This window comes from Centruroides vittatus, unplaced genomic scaffold (assembly GCF_030686945.1).
Source record: "Centruroides vittatus isolate TY-2023 unplaced genomic scaffold, ASM3068694v2 contig_630, whole genome shotgun sequence".
In the NCBI taxonomy this organism is placed as follows: domain Eukaryota; kingdom Metazoa; phylum Arthropoda; class Arachnida; order Scorpiones; family Buthidae; genus Centruroides; species Centruroides vittatus.
Genome location: NW_027122387.1, coordinates 1,427,503 through 1,451,651, shown reverse-complemented (window position 1 = coordinate 1,451,651; position 24,149 = coordinate 1,427,503). Strand labels below are relative to the sequence as shown.

The 24,149-nt window shown below is 27.0% G+C and overlaps 1 protein-coding gene across 1 annotated transcript in view; it reads right to left on the bottom strand.

Moving 5' to 3' along the window:
• LOC136979676 (voltage-dependent calcium channel type A subunit alpha-1-like) overlaps positions 1 to 24,149 on the bottom strand; it is a 445,853-nt gene that overhangs the window by 90,847 nt on the left and 330,857 nt on the right. Inside the window, exons 32-34 of the mRNA XM_067275717.1 lie at positions 18,887 to 18,964; positions 16,945 to 17,073; positions 14,314 to 14,379 (exon numbers count right to left, since the gene is read on the bottom strand). Of these exons, the coding sequence (XP_067131818.1) occupies positions 14,314 to 14,379; positions 16,945 to 17,073; positions 18,887 to 18,964 (273 nt within the window). The remainder of the gene's footprint in view (positions 1 to 14,313; positions 14,380 to 16,944; positions 17,074 to 18,886; positions 18,965 to 24,149) is intronic.

Genomic DNA, 24,149 nt, shown 5'->3' with positions numbered 1-24,149 from the left:
TAAATATAGGATATATCAAAAAGATAAAACAGGGAATATCTGTACAAATATTAAAATGTTTAAAGCCACGGCTTTCATTTTTATAATCGTATTCAAGCTTCTTCTAATTATTTTTTCAATATATTATCAGTAGTAACTGAAGCTGACTTCTTAAGTTCAAACTTCTAAAAAAGAAAATATTTACTTCATACTATTAATTACATGTAATATTTATTACATTTTAATACATTAATTTAATCTCTTCTATAGACAAAGTAAACTACAAACACTCTTTAGACACTATATCAAAGGTGGTTTTGAATAGTTATCTTCTCTACCCTTTGCAAAAAAAAAAATAATAATAATTAATATTAAAATAAAAATATGTTGATTTATTAATTATTTCTTTTCATTAGCAGTTTAAAAATGTATTCTTATCTAATGTAATCTTATATCACTTTTTCATTAGTGATGTAAAAGATGTACACAGAATAAAAATGATGCATAGAATCTTTAATATCCAAAGTAATAGACTTGTGAGAGATACATGCAAGTCTATTATTTTGAATATTAAAGTTTCTATTCATCATTTTTATCCTATGTACATCTTTTACATGATCAAAGAGGAACAATTTTAGATTTAATATGCAGTAGAATCCCAATTATCCAATTAACAGAGGTTCTGCATTATCTGAGGCAAACTTGTAAGCAAATGCATTACTCTCTTTTATGAATTACAGTATAAGAAAAGTTCAAAACTGTAGCATGTATTGCAAAATGATTTGTTTCTGTTACTTTTTATCATTTGATTTCAATGTGAGACAAACCATTCATATTAAAATGTAACTACAATAATACATATTTTTATTCTCAAAATCATTGTACATATATTAGCTATATAATAAAATAAGAGCAACAGTTTTTGCATCAATGTGATTAAATTCAACATAGTATAAAGAGAATATCATATAAATTCTTTTATATTCATTAGTTTTAATTTGAAATAGTTGTGCCTGTCCATTTCATCTAAGTTATCTGAGATAGCATCAGTCCACAATAATTGAGATTTTATTGTTTTAAATTTTTTCATTTTTAACACTTTCTGCCCTGCGGACATTAAGAGTCTTTTTTTCATGCCCAGGGTGGCATCGTGGGGTTCAACTGGGTAGTGAAGGATAATTTGCCAAGATATCCTTGGCAAGTTATTCCCTAAAGAATTTTTGGGATTTGATCATCGATCTTCTAGAGTGATAGGCTAATTCCTTAACCACCCTGGCCTATATTTGTATTCACTCAATGGTTTATTCTTAAATTTCTAATGTATTATTCTTTATATTTGTCATTTCAGTCTCTTCTTTGTGATTATTTTTGAAGTCAAATTTTCCTAACTTTCTATGATTCCTTACAGAGAAACAGCCTATTGATTGGATTTGATTAAGTTTAGTTAGTATTTAATTTCATTTAATACAATGTTCTACTTTACCTTATCAATATTTTATTTATATGATCAAAACTAATGTTGTGCATAGTACATTAGATTATATATAGTAATTAACTCAAAAGTTTATAATTTTAAATTTATAAGCTATATATGGTAAATGTTTGTACGTATAGCAAATTTCTGTGTGAAGTTAGCATTTTAAATAACACATTTTACATATTGCAAAAATTATAATTAAGAATTTAAATAATTTTTTCATATTATAATTTTCTTGATAACAGTCAATTTTCTTTACATGAATAGATGTTAAATGAAGTGTTATTAAAATTATATTTCTATTTCAGTATTATCTTTCAAATCATATGAAAACTTTATTAATTAATAAAGATTTTAACCATTTAATATATATATAAATCCGTTACATTGCAAACAATAGATTTCCTGCACACTGAGAAAAATATCCATTATTTGAAGAAATACCTATACTTGAATGCAATGTATTTTTTTAAATTCAGTACCTGGAAACACCCAAATATTAATTAGACATTGAAAAAATGCAATGTTTACAGTAGATACAATAGGAAAAAAATCTGTTGTTGTATTTTTACCTTTTAGGGTACTCTCACAGCATGTCATAATTGATTGTGCAGTCACTGTTGGATAGACTATTTAAAGAGTTACTTTGCAGAGGTAATTAATTTTTAAACTCTGACTTTAAAACAAGTCAAGATGATGGAATATGGAGTCAGTAAAATTTTGGAAATTAAACTTTAAACTCTTATTTGGGCAATTCAATTTTAAAACTTAATTGCACTTTGTCCAAATAGGAAAAGACAGAATAATACTCAAATTCAGAATAGACCCTAATCCTAGATGTGTTTTTAAGATTTAGTTTAATTTGATCATCAAATTAGCATGTTAGTTGATGTTTCAGATGAAACATATTAAAAAATTCTAAGACGTAAATTGTAATGTTCACCTTTCCACCTTTAAATCAATAATCTACATTAAGTTTGATTTGTATTATTTGGATAATTTTACAAATTTTTATTTTTTTTCCAAAGTAATTAATATTAAATCAGATCATTGGGTGTTCTAGATTTGTAAAATATTTTTTATTATTATAACTGTAAAAATAAATTTTGCTTTTTATCTTCTCAGATGTGTGAGTTCAGTTATATACCTTCTTAAAATTGCTAGGAACACACTGAAAACTTTTTTCTTTATATATTAACAAAAAACTGGATTAATAGTAAAGACTACAAGTTTTACAACATGTAATAAACTTTTACATTTAGCACAAAAAGATATTGAATAGAAATTATAGCAATTCTTATTTATTAAATATCAAACTTACTTAGAGGAATTAGGAATTATGTATCAATCAATATTCAGTCTAAATTGAAACACAACTCTGTTTCAATATAGATCAAGATAATCAGTATTTTTGAACTAGATCTGAAGAAATTAAGTTATTTGAAAATTTTAATTGAAATTTTACTAATTAGGACAAATTATTATACTACTATAAAATGGTAAGTATCATTTCTGTAAAGTTGGTGTGCTTTCTAACAATTTTTATTATAATCCTGGAAATATTTTCTGGTAAAAATGTCAACATTAATATAAAAATACATTATTTTCAAATTTGAACTTAAGAAATCAGCTTTCTGTTACAAAGATTATATTGAAAACAAAATCTTTATTAATTCAACATTGAAATTAATTTTCACATGCTCAGCTCTAGATATTTACCAGTAGAAGATTAATAAAAACATATTCATTTCCATTGAATGATTTATTATAACAAAAATATAAATTTATATTAAGTCTCCTATTGATATATATATATATATAAAAACGAACCATATAAATTATTGATAAAATTCATTTCAAGATAATAAAAAGACTGAATATGTTAGATAGAACTTGCAATATTTAGATATAAAATCTTAACTTAAAATTAAATTAATAAGTACTAAATTTTCATTCAATTTAAATCTAACAGGTTTGTTAATAGATTATTTCCATATCAAACCAACAGATAATTTTTTAAAGAGGTAGAGAAGGAATCTAATATAATCATGATAACTGTAAAATGTTTGTATTATTTATAATTGCAGAAGTATTATTTATAAAAAATAAATAAAAGTAAAAAGGAATGCAACTTTTATTGTATAGAGGGAAATATACAAATTCTAATATTTTCATGCAGAAAATCTACTGTATTTTAAGTAAATATGAGTATAATATTATTGCACTTCACACCAACATACAGTAATGAATGATTGACACATCAGTGTTGCAGCATTACAAACGGTGATTTGTAATATTTCACATGTACTCGCAAGCACTTTCAACAGTTTACAGCTGTCATCTTCAGGCGAAAATCAAATTCTGTATTCGATTTTCGCCTGAAGATGACAGCTGTAAGCTGTTGAAAATGCTTGCCAGTACGTGTGAAATATTACAAATCACCGTTTGTAATGCCGCAACACCGATGTGTCAATCATTCAGTAAATATGAGAAATGCTGATTCTAATAGTATTTGAAAGTTTAAGTAACACGTTTTGTTCAATATAGCAGTTTATATAGACTTAAGGTAATTTAATGTAAGAAATCATAATACATTTTAAAATATACTTAATAGCACAATCTCTAATATAAACTTAAAAAAGAAACTGAGAATAATGAGAAAATTGTTCTAATATAATGCCTTAGTTTATTAATATAATTTTTGATCAATAGGATGATTTTCATGCCAAATACTGTATAATAAAATGGAGAAAACACTGAGATCGATGTATTAATGCTGATCTCAGTGTTTTCTCCATATCATAATATAATTTTTATATGACAATTTAATATAAAAAATAAGTCTGCATATATAGAAAGACATAATCATTTGACTGGTTTATTTCATTATGTCAAATACAGCACTTTATGAAATAACTGGTGAATATTTTTTCAATTCAATAGTTTCAAAGGATTAACACAAATAATAGTTAGACTTGGCACCATATTAAGCAAAAGTTAGTTTGATGTCCTGAATTAAACATTTCTATATTTTTGCTATTAATTATTATATTCATAAATAACGACATCTTTGAAATAATTAACTCACATTATTCTTACAAGTGAGCTTAATAGTGTTTTAAACAGATAGAGCTGCCATTGTTTAGAATTTCAGTTAGTTTTTAAAGCTTGCTAAGAAATGTTTTGAAAAATAAACAAGTATTTATTAGCTTGTCTCTTTTTTCTCATGAAACATTGACTTATAATTTGAATTATTTTCCTTCTCACTAGTTTGCTTTCTTTTTTATTTCTCTTTTTGCCCTATGGACTGTAGTTTTAATCATACCCATCATGTGTTTGGCCAGACCCAGAATAGGGGCAGCATAGTGAGGGACTGGGCCCAATATATCAGGAATGGACTGCCCATAAAAATTCCTGCAATTGCTCATCTGAATTTGATCCTGGATTTCCAGAGTGGTAGGCTGATGCCTTAAATGTCTTGACTATCTAGCTGTCTGGTCATCATAATCATCAAAAGAAGAAATGTTCCCAAATTTGTTTATAGGTTGTCTTTTGCTAAACACTTTTTCCAGTTGGAGTTTTTTTACACTGTTTGGAATTTGTTACTCTGAAAGTTGCAACCCTACCAACATTAACGATAGATAATTTTTTTCTTCCTACAACTTTTATTATCAATACATTTTTAAGTTATCCTGTTTTAATTATTTCTTTAATAAAATAATACAGTAGACCTCCCTATAACACGGATTTGTATAACACAGCAAAAAAATTGTGATCGTGTTTGTATAACACACTAAAAGAGACTCGTATAACACAGTAAAACATCATCGCTGACTCGTGTCGCAACAGGACTGGTTGAATCTGGACCAATAGCGGACATTGCACAAACCATTGAGTTTAAACGAGCAGCGGACCTACTAAAAATCATTTATTATTTAATGGCCATAAAAATTATATTTTTGTTAATGATGTCTCCAAAGTTAAGTTATTTTTCTGCGAAAAATTCGCTGATCAGGAAAACATGTGCCCGCCATTCGACGAGCCGCTCCACGACAATAACAAACTTAAGCAATGGCGTCGTCGAACGGTGCACACTTGGTAAATAATCCTACAATTTTTTTGTTTATAGCATAGTTTATATGGATTATTCCCAAAAATTATACGTGATTTGGAAATGTTGAGTCAAATTAGTCTAGAATCGATTAATTTTATGGAAGAAAACCTTTCAAACAGCCATAGCCCCTAAACTGCACACGTGCCGGGCTGTGATTGGCTCATGTATTTAAGTGACTCATATAACATGGAACGTATCTACCGTGTTATAGGGGGGTCTACTGTATTTATGTTCTTTGAATTTTTTTCTATAAAAGTTTTATATTGATTTAACATGGAAAAACCAATTCAATCTAAATTTCTAATAGAATTAGTAAATGAAATTTTGTAGTCTATTAATTTAATTTGAAATATAATATATAAACATAGAATTCAAGGTTTTAAAGATTTACTTCTACTAATAAAGATTCATTACAATGAATCTTTATTAGTAGAAGTTACAATTGATTTCATTTTATATAGTCATTATTATCTATACTAATAAAGAACAAAAAATTTGTCTGTTTGTATTGAAATAATAGAGCAATAAAAAATATCAATAAAAAGTTCTATTAGTTTTCTATTGATATTTGTAGTGATATCTATATAAAATAAAGTTAATTCAACTTTAATAAAGATTGAGTGCATTTAATTGAACTTTAAATTCTATATTTAGATCTTAAATTTTAATTTAAAATTAAATTAATAATGTAATTGAATTTTCATTTAAGTTCTATTTAAAAAATTATCTAAACTTTCACATTAAGTCATAAAATATTTTAAACAAGATTGTTCTAAACTCTGTATAGTAGTGATGCCACGAATATTCGGCTACTATTTGGTATTCGGCCTATTCGGCTACTTTTTTTAATATTCGGTATTCGGCCGAATAGTATGCAACATTCGGCTGAATAGCAAATACCAAATCATGGAAAAAAGCTCACACATTACTCAAAAATGTATTTATTTTAATCACAAATTATTACATTTAATACTTAAAATGTATCAGTGGTAAGTTGTGATAAATGAAAACAATTATTTCAGCATTTGTTGATAGCAAACGATTGCGCTTTTCCTTATAAACTATACCTTGCTTCTGAAAATAGCCTCTCACTACATACACTACTGCCAGGAGACGATAAATCAATCTTAGCAAATTCTGTCAGGCTTGGATACTGTTTTGTGTTTGCTGACCACCACTTGTAAAGGTCTGCCGTCTGATCTAGGTGAACAGTTTTCATATAAAAATCAATCTCATTTGCAATAGCACTTTTCTTCTACACATCCTCATCATTTTGCATATTTTCTGTAGCGACTTCCTCAAAACAGTTCCAGAAACTGTCGTGTATTTCAATGGTTTTATCATTTTCATTGATATTTGTTTTCTTACAAAATGGAGAAAAATCATCATTGGTACTAGTAGACTCATCACAACTAATTTTCAGAGTTTCTTAAAAAACTTTTTGTTTTGCTCTTTTCATTTGAACCCATCCCAGGAAACTAGTTTTGAAATGCGGGTCAAGAAAAGTGGCAACCAAATATTTGTGATTCTCATCAAAGTTGAACTGTGATTCAAGCTCAACTTGGGTTTCAAGACTATTAGTAACATAATGTAACAATGTAACAATGAACATAGTGTGTGTCGTGACACGATCTACTTGCAAATAAAACAAATGCGCCCACGGTGTCACTACCGCACCCACGGCAATAAGACAGGTCGTAACCTGTCACCCGCGAAACGTACACATATTTTGCCGAACATTCGGCGCTTTGGCTGAGAACGTAGCCGAATATTCGGTATTCGGCAAAATCACTATTCGTGGCATCACTACTGTATAGTATTTATCTGTTCTCTAATGTTACTATTGTCCAAATAGAATTTTGTACACTTTTGCAAAATTTAATTGATTTGCTATTTCTAATTCTTCAAGCATTCTTTGTTTTTTTTTCAGTTGAAGGTTTAAGTCATCTTTCAATTATTAGTCTCCATTATTAAATATTCACAGTTTCACTAGTACAATATTTATCCAGTAGTATTCTACTTTTGATTTTTATTCTTTTATAAGTTCATAGTTCTGTTTATCTATATATTTTAATGTTTATTTAAGAATATTTTTAATGTATTTTGTACTGTAATTCTGTAAAATAGATATTTAAATTGTTTGGTTTTCTTTTAATTTCAGTAAAATTAATCAGTAAAAAGTTAGTAGTTAAATAATTTTAATTTCAGAATTCTATAGCTCAGCATATACAGATTGTGGCAAAAGACAGGTCCTGCAGATAGTCTGTTATATAACTTACATTAAATGTTTGAATTGACTGTCATTTTCTTCTAAATACTTCTTTACTTGTTAAAACATCACCTTTGAATATTTCTATATAGAATAACATTTCCTCTAATAATTTCAAATTTGGATGTGGTGTTATTCTTTTGATTTTGTATTGTACTAAGTTGCTTGACATGAACCACAGGTTTAAGGTGGGTTCATAAGAAATAATGTAAATGGGTTAAATCCGGCAACCTAGATAAACATTCAATAGATTTGTTAAATCTTATCCACTTCCTTGGAAATGATTCTTGTAAAAAACTCCTGCATTCCTCCTATGTAACCTGACTTTTGCCACACCTTGTATATGGCGTATTGTTTAAATTCATTCTTTTCCATAAGATACATGTGGGATGGTTAAGCAAAAAAATACATATCCAGATTTCAAAATTGTTGTAAAGTTTTTTGAACAAAGATTAAAAGGCTTAAATTATTTCTAAAACTATTTGATTTTTAATGGGTTGGCTACATTATGTAAAAAAAATAATACAAAAAAAAAACTTGAAATAATAGTTTTTGTTTAAAAATTTTTGAAAAATAACAAGCTTATAATCAACAACATATTTTAAAATTTATTTTCTGTTAAAAAAAGAAGCATGCAAATTTACGCAAAGTAAGAATAACAAAAATAAATTATATGTACTAACAGATATATAACAAACATACATTTTGAAAAATGTAATTGTTATCTAGTATACTTTTACTTACTTAACAATGAATAATTTATATAAAAAGAATTATTAATACTCATGACTGCCATTTATTTAAATAAAAATTATCATTTTTTTGTGTTTTTTATGGAAATATAACTACTAAATTTTGACTTTTATATAAAAAAAAGGAAGAAAACAGTATATTTAAATTCAAAACATTAATTTTAAATAATCTTATAAAAGCAAAACTATAACATTTTCAAGTCAAATCTCTGATTTTAAAAATGTATGAAATAATTAGTATTTTTTCTTACAAATATCATTTACATTTCATAATTTAAATAATGTATTAGCAACATTCAATGGAATGATTATGTTATTTTTTTGTTGAATAAAATTATCAAGACAATTTTTTAATAGACTTTATAAGCATAACCCTCATGAAATTGAACTGCTTCTTGTTGAATAATCAAAGAATTTATTTAAATTGAAATTGCTTTCATTATTAAAAATGTAAAAGATTTCTTTGTAACTTATAATTTTTTTCATCATCATCAGGATGTATTGTTATTTGTCTAATACAATTTGAACAATTTTAAATCATTCATTTTATATTTTTACTGTGGTCTGCACTGTTATTTTATATTATAAGCATAATTTTCCATACAATAATTAAGTCTTTATTACTGTTAAATATAAGTTTAAATCATTCTTAATTAGTAATTGATTTTTCTGTCTGTTTTATTATGTAGTAATGAAGTTTTACATTTTTGTCCTTTACTAAACTTGACTCTGAATTTATAACAAATCGTTGGAAATTGGGAAACATAAAAGTTCCAACTTTTATGTTTCCTGATATCATCTTATCAAATTTATAAAAATTCTAACATAGTTTTTTATTAATAATGTTATAATAGAAATTCACTCTACATAAGCTTAAAATAAGTTTTTAACTTTTACACCTATTTAACTTTTATTAATTTTCTTTATTCTTTTGTTAATTTTATCTTTTTATAATGTAAATGGCAGACATGATAACATCTACTTATTACATGCAGTTGTAGTGAAACAAGTGAATATTTAGAGTGGATACTAACAATCAAAATGGCTTATACAATGTTTAATAATAATAAATTACAGTAATTCAACCCATCTGTCAATAAACCAAAACCTTGTTTAGTATAAAGTGGAAAAGTTGGATACTCATTGATATTTGGAAATTTACAAATTCTCATTTATGAAACTTGTTTCATATTTTGAAATCTGCAGGTGAATCAAAGGAGTATGAGCAACAAAATTGAGCCAAATACATTAAGTATAGATTTTAAAAAACATATTGAAATTGTTGACAATCTCAGTTCATTTATAATTTTATCATATGATGAATTTTAATTTATATTTTTAAATAAAAATTAAAAAAGTTGATTATCCCATTGTAATGTGCATCCTTAATTTTTCATAACTTAAAATTTTTTTAATATAGATCTTATAAATACAATAGATAGAGGAAAATATAATCCTGCTTAACTAAAGCATAAGCAATATCACTTTAGAACTTTATTTTCAAGAATTAATAACTATTAGATTTAAAACTTTATGCAATATTTAGCTGAAATAATATAACAAGTAGCATTAGCATTTGATTTATTCTAAATATAGAAATCTAAATAACATTAAATTATTAAAGACTGGTGAAAATCTGTGTATTATTATAATTAGGCTAAATAAGACTAATTCTGTAATTATTACATCGTAAGTTTAGCCTTATAACCTAGAAAATTTTCAGTGATTTTTTGAAATTACGTATCCCAAATTTTAATATATAAATTATTTAATATGTTTGTTTTTATAGATTAGTTTCCAATGAGCCTTTAGTTGAGCATATGCTACAAAAAGGAGAGCTACAGAACATCTAAGTTAGTTATATAGAGGTATATCATTTAAGAAAATAAATATTTAAGATATTTGTTCAAATCATGGTTGTAATAAACTATAATTTGAGCAAAACATTCTTACAATGTATATTTATAACTGTTTTTATATTAATGAGAACTGGTACAAATATAAATTCTACCAAATTTTTTTTTATAGATAAAATTCATATAAATTCATGAACTGCTATAATCAACAAAACATTAAAATTATTGAATAGTTTGTTGAAATGTTCCAAACATTTTATAACTGATATGTCTCCATTTTTACAATATATATTATTTTGAAAATAAAAGAAAAAAGGCAAATTTATTAAATGAAATGATTTTTATAATTGTTTAAATAAGCAAATACAAACAACCAATAACCCAATTATTTGATAAATGCCAATTGATATCAGGCTAGGATATGGCTACTATTGATAATTGAATACAAGTAATTTTGCTTAATGGTAGGTGTCATACCACCATCTCTTGATAAATTTAATAATTATAAATAATTTAGAAATTTTAAATTAAATATTAATTATTAATTTATGTATTCTAAATTTATCAAGAAATGTGGTTTAAGTGTCAACCTGTAGACAAAATTACTTAGTATTTAATTATTAACAGTAGTCATATTCTAGCCTGATATAAGTTGGCAGTTCGTTTGGCCTATGCTATCAAAAAATTCACACAGTCTGGAATGCATTCAAATGTAATTTGTTTCAGATGTAAAATTTTAAACAGTTATTGATTTATATCTATAACTATTCTGTGTATCTTTCTCTATAATATAAGTCATCATCACAATTTGTTTCTTTTTTTTTTTTTACAAATGTTTTGTAAATGAACTACATGTAAACTAATAAAATAAAGCATCAATTCTTAGCTTAAATAACTATAACTTATGATGCAAATATATAATTATATTATTAAATAAGAAACTTATCCAGTTTCTTCAATACTTTGAATAATAATCCATGACAAATATTTAATAGTGGATTTCATTTTTTTGTACTCTAAAAAAAAACATGAGTGGGTTTTTGGTGATAAGAAGATTAATTTATCAAAAACTTTGTCATTAAAGCAGTAATTATTCATATCTAGACTTTCATATATTTTAGTTATTAAACAGAGAATGGGTGTATAAGATGTTGGAAATATAAATAGATGGCAATTTGGCTGAAGGGTCATATTAAAAATAATGTAATTCTGTTTGTTATATTAATTGGAAAAAATTTCATTACCAGTGCATAATTTTTTTGTATTGTCTTTGATAATCTTGTTTCTTTTTTTTAGACTTTTACAATACAGTATATACAAGTCATATTAAAAAAAATGTAGTTTATGATTTACATTACTTGACTTAAATTAGATGTAGTTTAAGATAAATATAGCCATGATTTTTTAAATGTATCAGTTTAAAATAATATAACTATAATAATGTAAAAAACTTTTATATTATGAACATTGTTGATTAATTAATTAATTAAATTAATTAATTCAATAATCAACAATCATTAAAAAAACATAGATGATAAGAAAATTTTTTGAATAAAAAAAATATATCAATAATACAATAAAAAAACAGGACATAAGATATCACCAAAAAATAAAACTTGAATTTATTTCTACCTACACATAAATGACAAAAACAATTCAATTAGTGGAGAATTAATATAATAATGAAACTAGAAAGAAAATTATTCTGATAAAAGTTACATTAGATAGAAACAACAGTTTGCCTTTTGAAGTCATTAAAACTGTAAGAACATGCCTCTAGAGAGTTACTAGAGAATTAGAGAGACTTATAAAAGTAAGCTATAACACTAATTAAAATCAAAACCAAGAAGCATGTTACAGTTTTTGATTTGAAAAGAAACTGTAATTTAAATTAAATTAGTTATTTGTGTGAAAAATTGTTTGAGAAATCATTCTAACTCTTTTTGTAAGTTATTCCTGAAATTATCTTAAACTAATGTGTGAATATCATGTTTTATATATGATGAACTAACTGAAAAATTCATTTCAAATTAAAAATAAAATTTAAAAACTTGCCAATTTTTATTAACGTTTTTTAATTCATTTCTAATACTACTTTTTAAATTTTTTAAATGTTTAAACTAAATGTATAAGCAAAAATTATAAATTTCATTTGTTGTAAAGCCAATTGGTTTGATTGATGGTCAAGTATTCTATATGAGAATAAATTGATGAATCATGATATAATTATAGCAGCAAATATAATTTTGCTGATATAGTTCTATCATAAAAATAAATGAATAATGAACTTTTTTTGACAGTATTATTAACATCAAACATACTAATACCTCATCAGACTATGGCAGTGATAGTTTATAAAACAAGAGATATGTTTTTTAAGTTTATGTTCTTTAAATTTTATTTTCTTCAGTTTAGTTTATATTATATAACATAGTATCTGCCTAGGCAGTTATTTTTAAGTCACTCAAGCTTTTAGAGCAGCAAAAAGTTTCAATAATCAGTTTATATACTTTGTGTTTAAGTTTTTATATTTTATCAGTTTCTTGTTGCTACCATAGTTCTTATTAATAAAAATAAACTGGTAGAAGATTTAAATTTGTTTAATTTTGTTTATTTATTTTTTGTTTTTTTACTGCTGCTTTAATGTTGGCAGTAGTAATTGTTTGATGATAAGGCTTGCTTTTTTGGGTAATATAAATAATAGATATGATAAAAGCCACTGAATTAGCATGTTTTTATTCATATTACCTAAATATACAAATAAAAGTTTAACTTCAACAATATATCCTGATGATAAATACAAATATTATTAAAAAAAAATTTGATAAAATACATTATTATTCTTGGAAACAGATTTTTAACTTACTCTCTGTACTTATTTAATAAAAAAAATAAATTGCTTCAATTCTTAATTATAAATTATGTTTATATTTATAAATAAGATTTGAAGTGACTACAAAATCTTTAAAAAATTTTTTATGCCAGGAGAATTATATCTTAAAAAAAATGATTTACAAAACTATATGTTCTTTTAAGATCTTAGACATTATTTTATCTAAAACTAATAATTATCTTCACATAATTAAAGATATCAAGATCAATGATATCTCAAAAAAAAAAAAAAAAACCAATCTTTCTTATTAAAACTAGAAAAACTTAATTATGGAAGAAATGACTGACAAAAGCAATTAAAAACTGCAAACATTATCATTTTAAATAAATCCTTGATTATTTAACAAGAAGCAGTGCTAATTTGGATTTTTAATCATTATGGTGCAAAAAATAAAAGTAAATTATATTTTCAAATATAGTTTGAACAATTTCTTAAAATAATGTTACAATAATCTAAAAAAAATAAATAAATAAATTCTAGCAAGATTTCTCATAATAATGTCTGTATGGTTTTAATAAATCAATAATTCATAAATAAAAGTAAACGAAATTTTTGAAATAAAATTATGTACCCTGAATATTAAAGAATATTAATTTCTTTGAATTTTCAATTTCTGAAAAGTATCTAACATTAACAGAAGAACAAAAAGGGGAAAAAACAAAGTTATCAAGGATGAATATGATCTAAATATGTATATTTTCCATCTACTCTTCACTGGTCCACTACCTGAATGTCCACTACAGATATGATTGGACAAAGGACCAAGGAAACACGATGAAGATTTCATAAATACACGTGCTCAACAGCCACGTGCTAACACGCAGATGTATTGGCATTGTGCAGTATCACCATATGCTACCACAGACCTTTTCTTTCTGTCAATCTAAATACAATTGGTATGCCATGCGGCTGTCTATTACCGAATAACATCAAAAGATGGACGATGCGACTTATTATTAATAAACACACCTACCTGCATGCCAATGATGGCATAGATGAAAAACAGCATGCCTATCAACAAGCATACATATGGCAGTGCCTAGAAAAGTAAATCAGAAAATTTTATTTGAATAATATCATTATATAGTAAGAAGTATATAATTTCCAAATATCAAGACTAGGGAAGTGCATAAAATGCATTCAGAATAAATAACTAAATGTATAAAGTAAGTTTTGGTTATAATTTCTGACTTTTACATAAATTATTTAAAATTTATAAGATTTAATCATTAAGTCTATATAATATAGGTTAAATGAATTATTTCTTATATTAATTATATTTTGAAATATCTAAATTACACTGAAATAAATCCACGTGTATTTTGTTTAATCAAACAAATTTTTTTACCGACAAAATTTTTACTGAAATGAAACAATGATATATAAAATAATTCATTTCATTATTTTAATGCTTAATAAATAAAATAATTGAAGACGTGAGTGGATGAAGGTGTTATGTTATGTAATCAAAATTTTGAGTAAATTGATGTTCAAGTTTTTATTGTGTCCTTATTTTGGTGTAAATATACTCATAATAGTGTTACAGTATCATATAATTTCTGAGACTTTTGTTGGTGGTATAAGAGAAAGAAATGCATACACCATCCATGCAGAAAAATTGGGTTTTAAATGATCATAACATAATACTTAGGTGACCAGATGTCCCGCTTTTAGCTGGACAGTCCTGATTTTTAACAATTTGTCCCATGTACTGCGGCATTTTAAAGAGTCCAGAGTTTTGGAAAGATTAAGTTTTTGTCAATTATGTGCCATAAACTTATGTCTTATGTTTAAGATTCGTAAAGATAATTTTGTATCACACGTATTAGTACCAAGGTGTGCTTGAGCATCGGAAATAAAGAATGCTGCACCAACAAAACCCTTTGCGTTTGTGGAAAAACCGAGAGAAAATGGTTTGGGGCACACAGTTGCAGCAATAGAGCAGCGTGTGTTCACAGGCTTTCCAAATGAGCAAACGTTTTATTTGTTGCATATTACATGGCGCAGAGCTCTCATCTGTCGCCACCTTAGAAAGATAACAACTAGTGAAAGTAAGCACATTGGTTTGTATCATTCTATTGCTAGCAGTGGGGCTGGGAACTGCAGGTTTTGGTTATGACAGTATTATATAATAAAAAAATTACAATAATAAAGTGACACTCAAGGCAAATTCAGAGGAAAAGTAATACAAGTTGTTGTTGTTGTTATTATTATTACTATTATTATTACTATTATTTAGAAAGAAATACAGGAGGGTTAAAATAATAGTTAAAATATAGTTTGTCATAGGTACTTTATGACAATTTTAAAGATTTTTAAAGATTTACAAATATAATAAATATATACTATTATAAATTTTACATATGTTGAAATTTACAATTTACAAATGTTTATTAAAAAAATATAATACGATACAATTTTTGCATTCTTTGATAATAAAATTTGGTTGTTCCAGAACAATTTTTTTCAACAAGACAACTACTCCCCTGTGACCGTTGGCCATATTGTATATATATATATTTTATTGTATATAGTTATAATCCTATCTTATTTTTGCAATTTCCTCTTTTTCCATTGTCTATTATTTCTTAAACTTTCCAAGATGACCGTTATCGCCTTGGGGCTGGATTAGCTGTTCTGAGAATCGGTAGAGACAATAGCAGGTAGTGTGGCCTGGGGAAAAGAGTGGTTAAGAGAAGGGTCACTTTTCGACTAGACACGAAGAGAGTCGGACGAAAAGAGAGAGGCTCGATCGTGATTTCCGAGAGGGAAAAGAAGTTTGCGATAGTCTAGTGAGGAACCAAAATATAGAGACTGGCATATTGGAGAACCCCGATTATTGAGAAAAGAAAGGATAGTGAAGACGAAAGCCACTATCGTCGAACCCAGATTCTACACAAAGTACGTATCTGCCGAAGAAAGAGAAAACCCCGGGTGAATCATCCCTTCATTTTTTCTACCTTCCCGCTATCCTATCTTCCTTATTTTCATTAATATTAAGTTAGATTTAAGCTAAATTTAAGTTAGGTTAGTCACGCGATTACAAGGGACTGATTGTTACATGCTAGAAAAATAACACATCATTGTGCTTTGTTTAGGGACAGAGAAACACCTCGAATTGTAAGTCATTAAAAATCAGTTGGGATTCCTTATTTGTTCTAAGTGAAATAAAGGGACATTGTCTATTATTGTAGTCATTTCAGAGTCCTTTCTGTACGTTTCATTCGTGGACCGTACTGCCTCACTTTTATAGAACACCACCCCCATCAATTTTGTCCTGCTTCACCAATGTTAAAATCTGGTCACCTTACATAACACCTTCATCCAATCATACTTTACAAATTATTACAATTTTTTTTTTTGTTACCTCTCTTTATGTCATTTTTTTGATGAATTGAGATAGAAATTATCAGAAATAACTTTTTCCAATAATACTAGTGTAAAATTTATTCACTGAATTACAATAATAGAAAGTTTTGCAGATTGCTTAAGAAAGTCCCCAACTTATTAAATATAGGAACTATAATGTCTAAATTTTATGTGAGCATAAATCATTTTACAAAATATTATGCACTATATCAAAAAAAAAAATTACATAACTTACTTTGATAGATTGAACAAATGTCCAAAGTAATATTCGTATCGTATAACCTTGTCTTAAAAGTTTTATTAGTCTGGCAGCACGAAATAATCTTAAAAATCCAACACTGAATTGTTTTGACACACTTCCAGTCTAAGAAAAACACACAAAATTAAAGAAATTTAGATGAAATTATAATTATTTGTAAACAAATATTAATTAAAATTTTATTTTCCTTTCATAGATAAATATATTTATAGATATAGTATTAATAAGTAAATCTACAACTTTATATTAGTTTAAAATATGATATACTTTTACTTTCCCACATGTTTCAGAACGTTGCATAAGAAAAGTATGTTAGATAATTCTGAACCTCTCAGTTTTTTTTTTTTTTTTGCAACATTTGATGTTTTGACACTCCAGGAGCCCAAATATGTAAATCTCCTCAAAAAAATTCTGTGTTGGCATCTATTTTCATTGTATCTCAGGACTTGATAAACCAAAAATTTTGAAACTATATATTTCTATATATAGAGCATTGATGTTATTAAGTATTATAACATTACATTAATACCATAAGTACATATAAATTAAATATATATTATATTTGTTTTATATCATTTGTGTTGTTCTAGTGATTTGTTCTGTACATATGATTATAATTAACTTAATGGTAACAATATGTGAGTCCTTGCTTAGGCAAGAACAAAGAGAAATAAAGTTAGTTGACCATTGGTTTTGAAAGAGAAAACTCTCTGTGTGCATCTTTTATTAAAGTACACAACTGCAACTAAAAAATTAATCTTTGTGAAAAAAATGTGACATATATACAAAATTAAATTAATACTATACATACATATATTTATGCTATTTTATTTTTGTGAGTGTCTTCTCTAAAAACAGATAATATTTGGATTATTATTGATGTAAAGTGGGCTCCAATAAAGCAGTTTATTATTTATCAATTTAAATTAAATTAATTAATTGAATTATAATAATATCTGATTAGTTAGTTTATATTGTGGCTACACGCCATATTTCCAATGTATATTTTGTATAAATTTATAATTCTTCTGGGACTGCATAATATAATAACTAAACACCTACTCGAAAACCTTTAAATAGTGCAGCCAAAGTTTGGCTGCACTATTTGAAAGTTTTTGAGTAGGTGTTTAGGTATAAATTTATATTACTTTAAAATTGTATATTCCCTGTTTTCCTTCCTATCTGTCTATTCTTCCTGGAACGTTCTTGTTTAACCCTCTTTCTTTGGTATGTGGGCGACTAATCCCTTAGAACAAAAGAGGGGAATGCAACCCTGAGGGCGAGAAGGTGAACACGTGGCTCATTCTGGAGCAGAATCTTGAGGAGGTTAGATGATGAAATATGGTCTCTCCAGTGCATTTTAGCCTCGCATGGTAGAGACAAGAACTTAAAGAGAGAAAAGAATTGATTGTGAGAATTAGAAAACGTTATCAGCCTTTCGAACTGATTTTAAGAGAGTGATAGAAGTCGGTTCAGTAAGAAATCTCATTCCACGATATCATTGCAACTAGAACATCGCACCAGGTTGTGGGTACCCTCTTTTCTGTCCCTTACTCTTATTTTTCAATTTTTCTAATTAATCTTCTTAGTTTACTAGTTATAATTAGTCATAAGCACCTAGCTGTAACTCATGTATAATTTTAGATGATTGATTCGGGTAGAGGTTGTAATGTGGAATTTTTGTTGGGAATTGATTTTGTACCATTTTTCGTGTGATTACTTGTGCGGTGGGAGAGGTGTTAGTTGGCATCCTCAAAGAATCCTGTATTGCATCGAACGAAATAATAAATTTCATTTTATTTTTATTTCTTTGTCTACATATCTCGCTCATTCACTTCACAACATGTTTATTTAAAACAATATAATTTTTACAAATATTTGAAAGTTAAAAAAAATTTATTTTGAAATACACTCATACCTCTGAAAGAACTGCATCCACCACACTTCCAATGACAGTTATTAAATCAAATGTATTCCAGGGATCTTTGAAGAAATTCTTAGAAAAGTAAAATGATAATTATATAATTATACATTTTTATTTTGAATTAGTTATTATAATTATAATTATTAACTAATGCAAAATTAACAATAATTATTAAATTTTATCATTTAATAGTGTTTATTGTTTATCTTTAAATAATTAGATAATCAACTGTCAAAGTATTAATTTGTGAACATGTAAAAATCATTGAAATAAAATTCCTGACATTAAATAGTGGGGCTTAATAGTTCCTAATATAAATTTATGTAATAATGTACAGTAGAAATTTGTTTATCTGGCATTAATCAACCCAGTCCCATAGGTGCTAGATTAACAAGCTTCTGCAGATCTATATGGAAGGTCATACAGTCTAAATTGTAAACTAAATTGTTAACTAAATTGTAGATTTTATTCAAGAAAATATTAAAGCATGTGATATATTCAAATTTGACAGTTGATAATATACACATAACAACAATATAAGAACTTAAAAATATATAACATCGTGTCCGATTTTGTAAATATATCAAATGTAAGTTTTCCAAAAGACCAAGCTAAAATATTTAATTAACAAAGTATTAACAATTTTAAACATCACATTATTTTGAATTCAAAATATAAGCCTAAATTACTGAATTATTTTTTATATATTAAAACCAATTTTAATTAATTATCATCAAAACTGGCTTAATGCAGCCTGATAATAATCCAATAACTTAAACTTAAATTTGATAAGAGAGTCAAACTGGTTTCAATTATATATACTTTAAAATCATAAAACACTAGTAAGATAACATATTTTTATGATCTTTTACTTTTAGAATATCACTTAAACTATGTAAGTTAATATTTCATAGAAATTATATTGCATTATTGATAGCTAATTTATGTACCAATTTAGCATTGTAGATAGATGTGCCATTATCTGGTGATAACTTGAATGATTAAATAAATTAAGATAATTTAATTAAATTTAGAAAAATTTTAAAAAACATGGCATGAGATTAAAATCCATAACTATCAAAATATGAATACATTATCAGTTATGCTATTGCAGTTCAAATCAAAATTCGTTAAGATAAACAAAAATTTTATGCGTGATTGACATATGCAAATTCATGTTTTTACAAACATGAAATGGTGACACAAGGAAGAGTTAATCTATTCCTAGCATTACCAAATCTGACTCTTAAATCAGCGAAATCTTGCTTTACCAGCTTATTATGTATCTACGTCGTGTAGTACAAATAGCTTTTCTTAAGCATATTATTCTTAATTTTGGGGTGAGAGACTCACAACTGTGTGGTAAGCGTATTCTCCATATTGACATAGGGACTATGTTGCAGTTTCTGCATTCCATTAAGAAATTCAATTTAGCTTTGTTCCTACAAATCTTCGGAATCAATTTTCAATAATTTTTGGCCGGCGTAGCTATACTTACATTCTTCTTTGACTGCACCTAATTACTAATTATGTATCTACGTATATACATAATTAGTAATTAGGTGTAGTCAAAGAAGAATGTAAGTATGGCTACGCCGGACAAAAATTTACCAGCTTCTAATATTCCAAACACAAAAAAACATTTTTAATTGAATTCACTATATTATTGAAATTTCATCATTTAAATACTATGACTATGTAAAAAAAATAAAAGTAAAGCTATCTCTTTACCTATCCCTTTCTTTGCTATCTTATTTAGAGATAACTAGATTTTACAAAACTATAATTTGTGATATTAGTTTGAGAAAAATGGCAGTTGTGGTTAGAAGCATACTTAGCTGCATTATTTTAAAAATTAAACCAAATAATTATTTGACAGAAAGCTATTCAGCTTGTCAAATGAATATTTGGTGAATAGATCCCTGATCCCAGTTACAGAAACAGAATGAGTTATAGAAACAACCATTATTTTAATGATATCATAAATATTTCAATTCAATAATATAGCCAAAGAAAAACTCCAGCATCCACTTTGGTACAAGTTCATATCATCCTGCAGGATAGAATATATCATACTACTTATACCATCCTAATTCCTATTATATTTAAATATATATATATATATATACTATTCCAATTCAGTGTATTCAGATAACAACTAGCAATGCAACCAGAATATGAGCAACATTTAAAGAACAAATCCTCTCTATGCCAATGGATTTCTATAATTTTCTAAATTTAATTATACAGTACTAAAAAAATTATCATTAAAATTTATCACAGGATAGTGATATTCTTGCTTACAATGCTAAATTGTTTTAATAAGTAAATAATTTTAACAAAAATATTAATGTTCGGTTTAAATTAATAACTTGGTATTAATTAAATTACTGTATTGTCTTAAGGAAATTATATATCAGATATATCTAAAACATATTGAAAATATTTTATGATGATTTAAATTTAACAACTCATAATCTTATAATTGGTATTTATTTAGCCTTATACAACTACATGCAAATACTGTTATCAGAATTTAAATAACCTCAAGACATTATATTAATTAAAATCCTTGTTTTATTAAAATGCAAAAACTAAAATTTTTTTCAGTTTTAAAGAATTTTAAAATTTCTTGTTTGAAAACTTGAAAATGCTCTGATTTATGTTCATTGGAATTAAAAGTGGAGCAAAAGCATGTGAAGTATTTACAGTTTAAGTACAATGAATTTTTTTATTTTGAAAATTTAAGATTGAGAAAATTAGCAACATAATATTCATTAAATCAAACTTTTGTAATAAACTTAAAAAAATTGCATTAATAATTTCTTGTTATAGATCTTAAGAAAGGTACCAAAACAAGTGACAAAGGACATGTTTAATAGAGTCATATTAGTATTTGAGTGGGATAATCCTAAAGTATTGACAAAAAAAAGATGATAAACATTTAATTGTGATTTTTCACAAGTAAAAACTCTATAATATCAATAAGATCAAATTTACTTAATAATACAAATATTAGATGATAAATTATTACAATAGACTCTTGGTAACTTGAAGTGGAAGGGACAAAAAAAATTTTAAGTTAACAAAATTTTGTGTTACAGAAACTACCATTATTTTAATAAGATCATAAATATTGCAATTCAACAATATAGTTAGACTTAAATACATTATATTTTGTTATTTTTTAATGTCAAAATTTACAATAAATATGTATATGGACAAAATAACAAGACATTGATGCCAAATTATCTGCTGGATTGTATTGGGCTATAATATTTAATAATTAAATAGTAGCCATATTATTATGAGGCTCTGGACAGAATCTGAACTCTTCATCAAAATTTAGGCAAAATTTTTGAATTGAAATGAAGAAAGAGATTATAAAAAAAAAACAAAATATATTTGTTTAAGATTACATGACAGAGGAACTGATATGACCAAAGTCAGTCCTAAGATTAACCATCTCAGGTTGGGATTGAAATTCAACATCAAGTTAAGCGGTGACATCAACATTGTCTATATCCAAGCTGGTCTCAAATTTTCCTTAGAAACAAATAAAACCAATCAGGAGTGAAACGAAGACCAATCAAAACAGATGATCATGAAACAAGACAGATATAAACCCGTGTCTCCATGACACATCAGAAACTTTTACCAAGATCTGTCCCTGGTGCTTGGTGTCATTTAAACATTTGACTCTATCAACTTTTTGTGTCCATGGAAATCAATGACTACCAAACCATTTGGCAAGTGAGCCACTTGTAGTGCTCCGTCACTATTTTGTATATGTACGTTTTTTTTTTCTTTGTTTTTCTCGCGTGTATCGGGATCAGCCTTGCGCTGGTTTCTTACATTTGTCGCGTTATTTTTGTATAAAACTTTCCGTTGCCGCGTACCTCCATCTTCGGCAAACACTCGTTGGTCTGGGGGTTGGCAACCTCACGTGACTGGCCAAAAGCCTCGGATGGCGAAGAGTTATAAAAAGGTGTGTCGAACATGCAGCTGGACTTTTTGCTTCTTGGGACTTCGCCAAGGTAAGAGTGAAAACACGCCAGCGGACGGATACAGGAGTGAGTAAGCTTGGACAAAGGAGGTAAGCGGGGAAGGACGGATAGTGGCTGAACTGAGGTCGTGAGAAAATCCGTGTGCATCCACAAGGCGAGCCTACCCATAGTGTAATCAAGGTTGCTGTGAGAATTACGATAAGGAGGACAACCTATAAGAGTTTGTAGTACGCCGTACCTGTTGGGAGGTCCTTGTTCTGAACGAACGATATTCAACGTATTTAGTCCATCCAGCATGTACGCATCATTGTTACATAATGTATATATACTGTTAGAATAAGCAGGTTTTTGTTTATTTTTGTAATTAGTATACTAGTGATTTTGACTGTTATACGATTTTGTTTATATTTATAAAGTTTGGTATTTCTTTCTTAGTATTCGAGTGTTATTTCTTGTACGGCCCTTACTTTCCCTCACCAATTGTGAGACCGATCTTTACCGGTACCATACTCACTACACACTCAATTCACGTTGATTCGTTTATAACTTGTTATGGTTAAGTTGATTAGTCAAATCATTATAGTCACAAACCCAGTTGTGAATAAATAAAAGCATTGTAAATAATCCCATCATGCTTAATGGAATTGTGGCCGTGCGCCTTATTTTGTATATTTTTGTATATATTACTCTTAGTATTTAGTCCATTTTCTTCCTCTTCGTTAGTTCTTTTGTCCATCTTTTTCTAGAAACTTCTGTTTTCCCTAACCCTTCCCTGTTCAAATGGGGGTGACCTAATTAGAATACAAAGAAGAGGTGGTAGCCTGCGGGCTAAGTGGAGGAGGAGAGGTCACTTTTTGACTGAGATGTCAAAGGGACAGGACGTATTGTGAAGACCTCCAGGTTGTTCTAGCATCAACTGGAGGACAAAGGACGGTAAGCCTAAGCCAACGTTCGTGAGAAATCCGAAGTATATTCTGATATAGGAACTTCGAAAAACTTTATTGGGAGGATTGGAGAGACGTCCAAAATCAACAACACTGAAAATTATCAATCTAGTATTCGCACCCATCACCCCAAGATCGTCGACACTTTGGGTACCCATTCTTTTCTATCATACTTCCAACTATCCTATTGTCTATCTTTTCTTCCCTATCTTTTTTAGTCATATAAGTAGTTTTAAGTAATTAGTCTTAGTCCTTATATTTTGTAACGCGTTGAATATTCTTTTGTCGCGAGGTCGCATAACGATC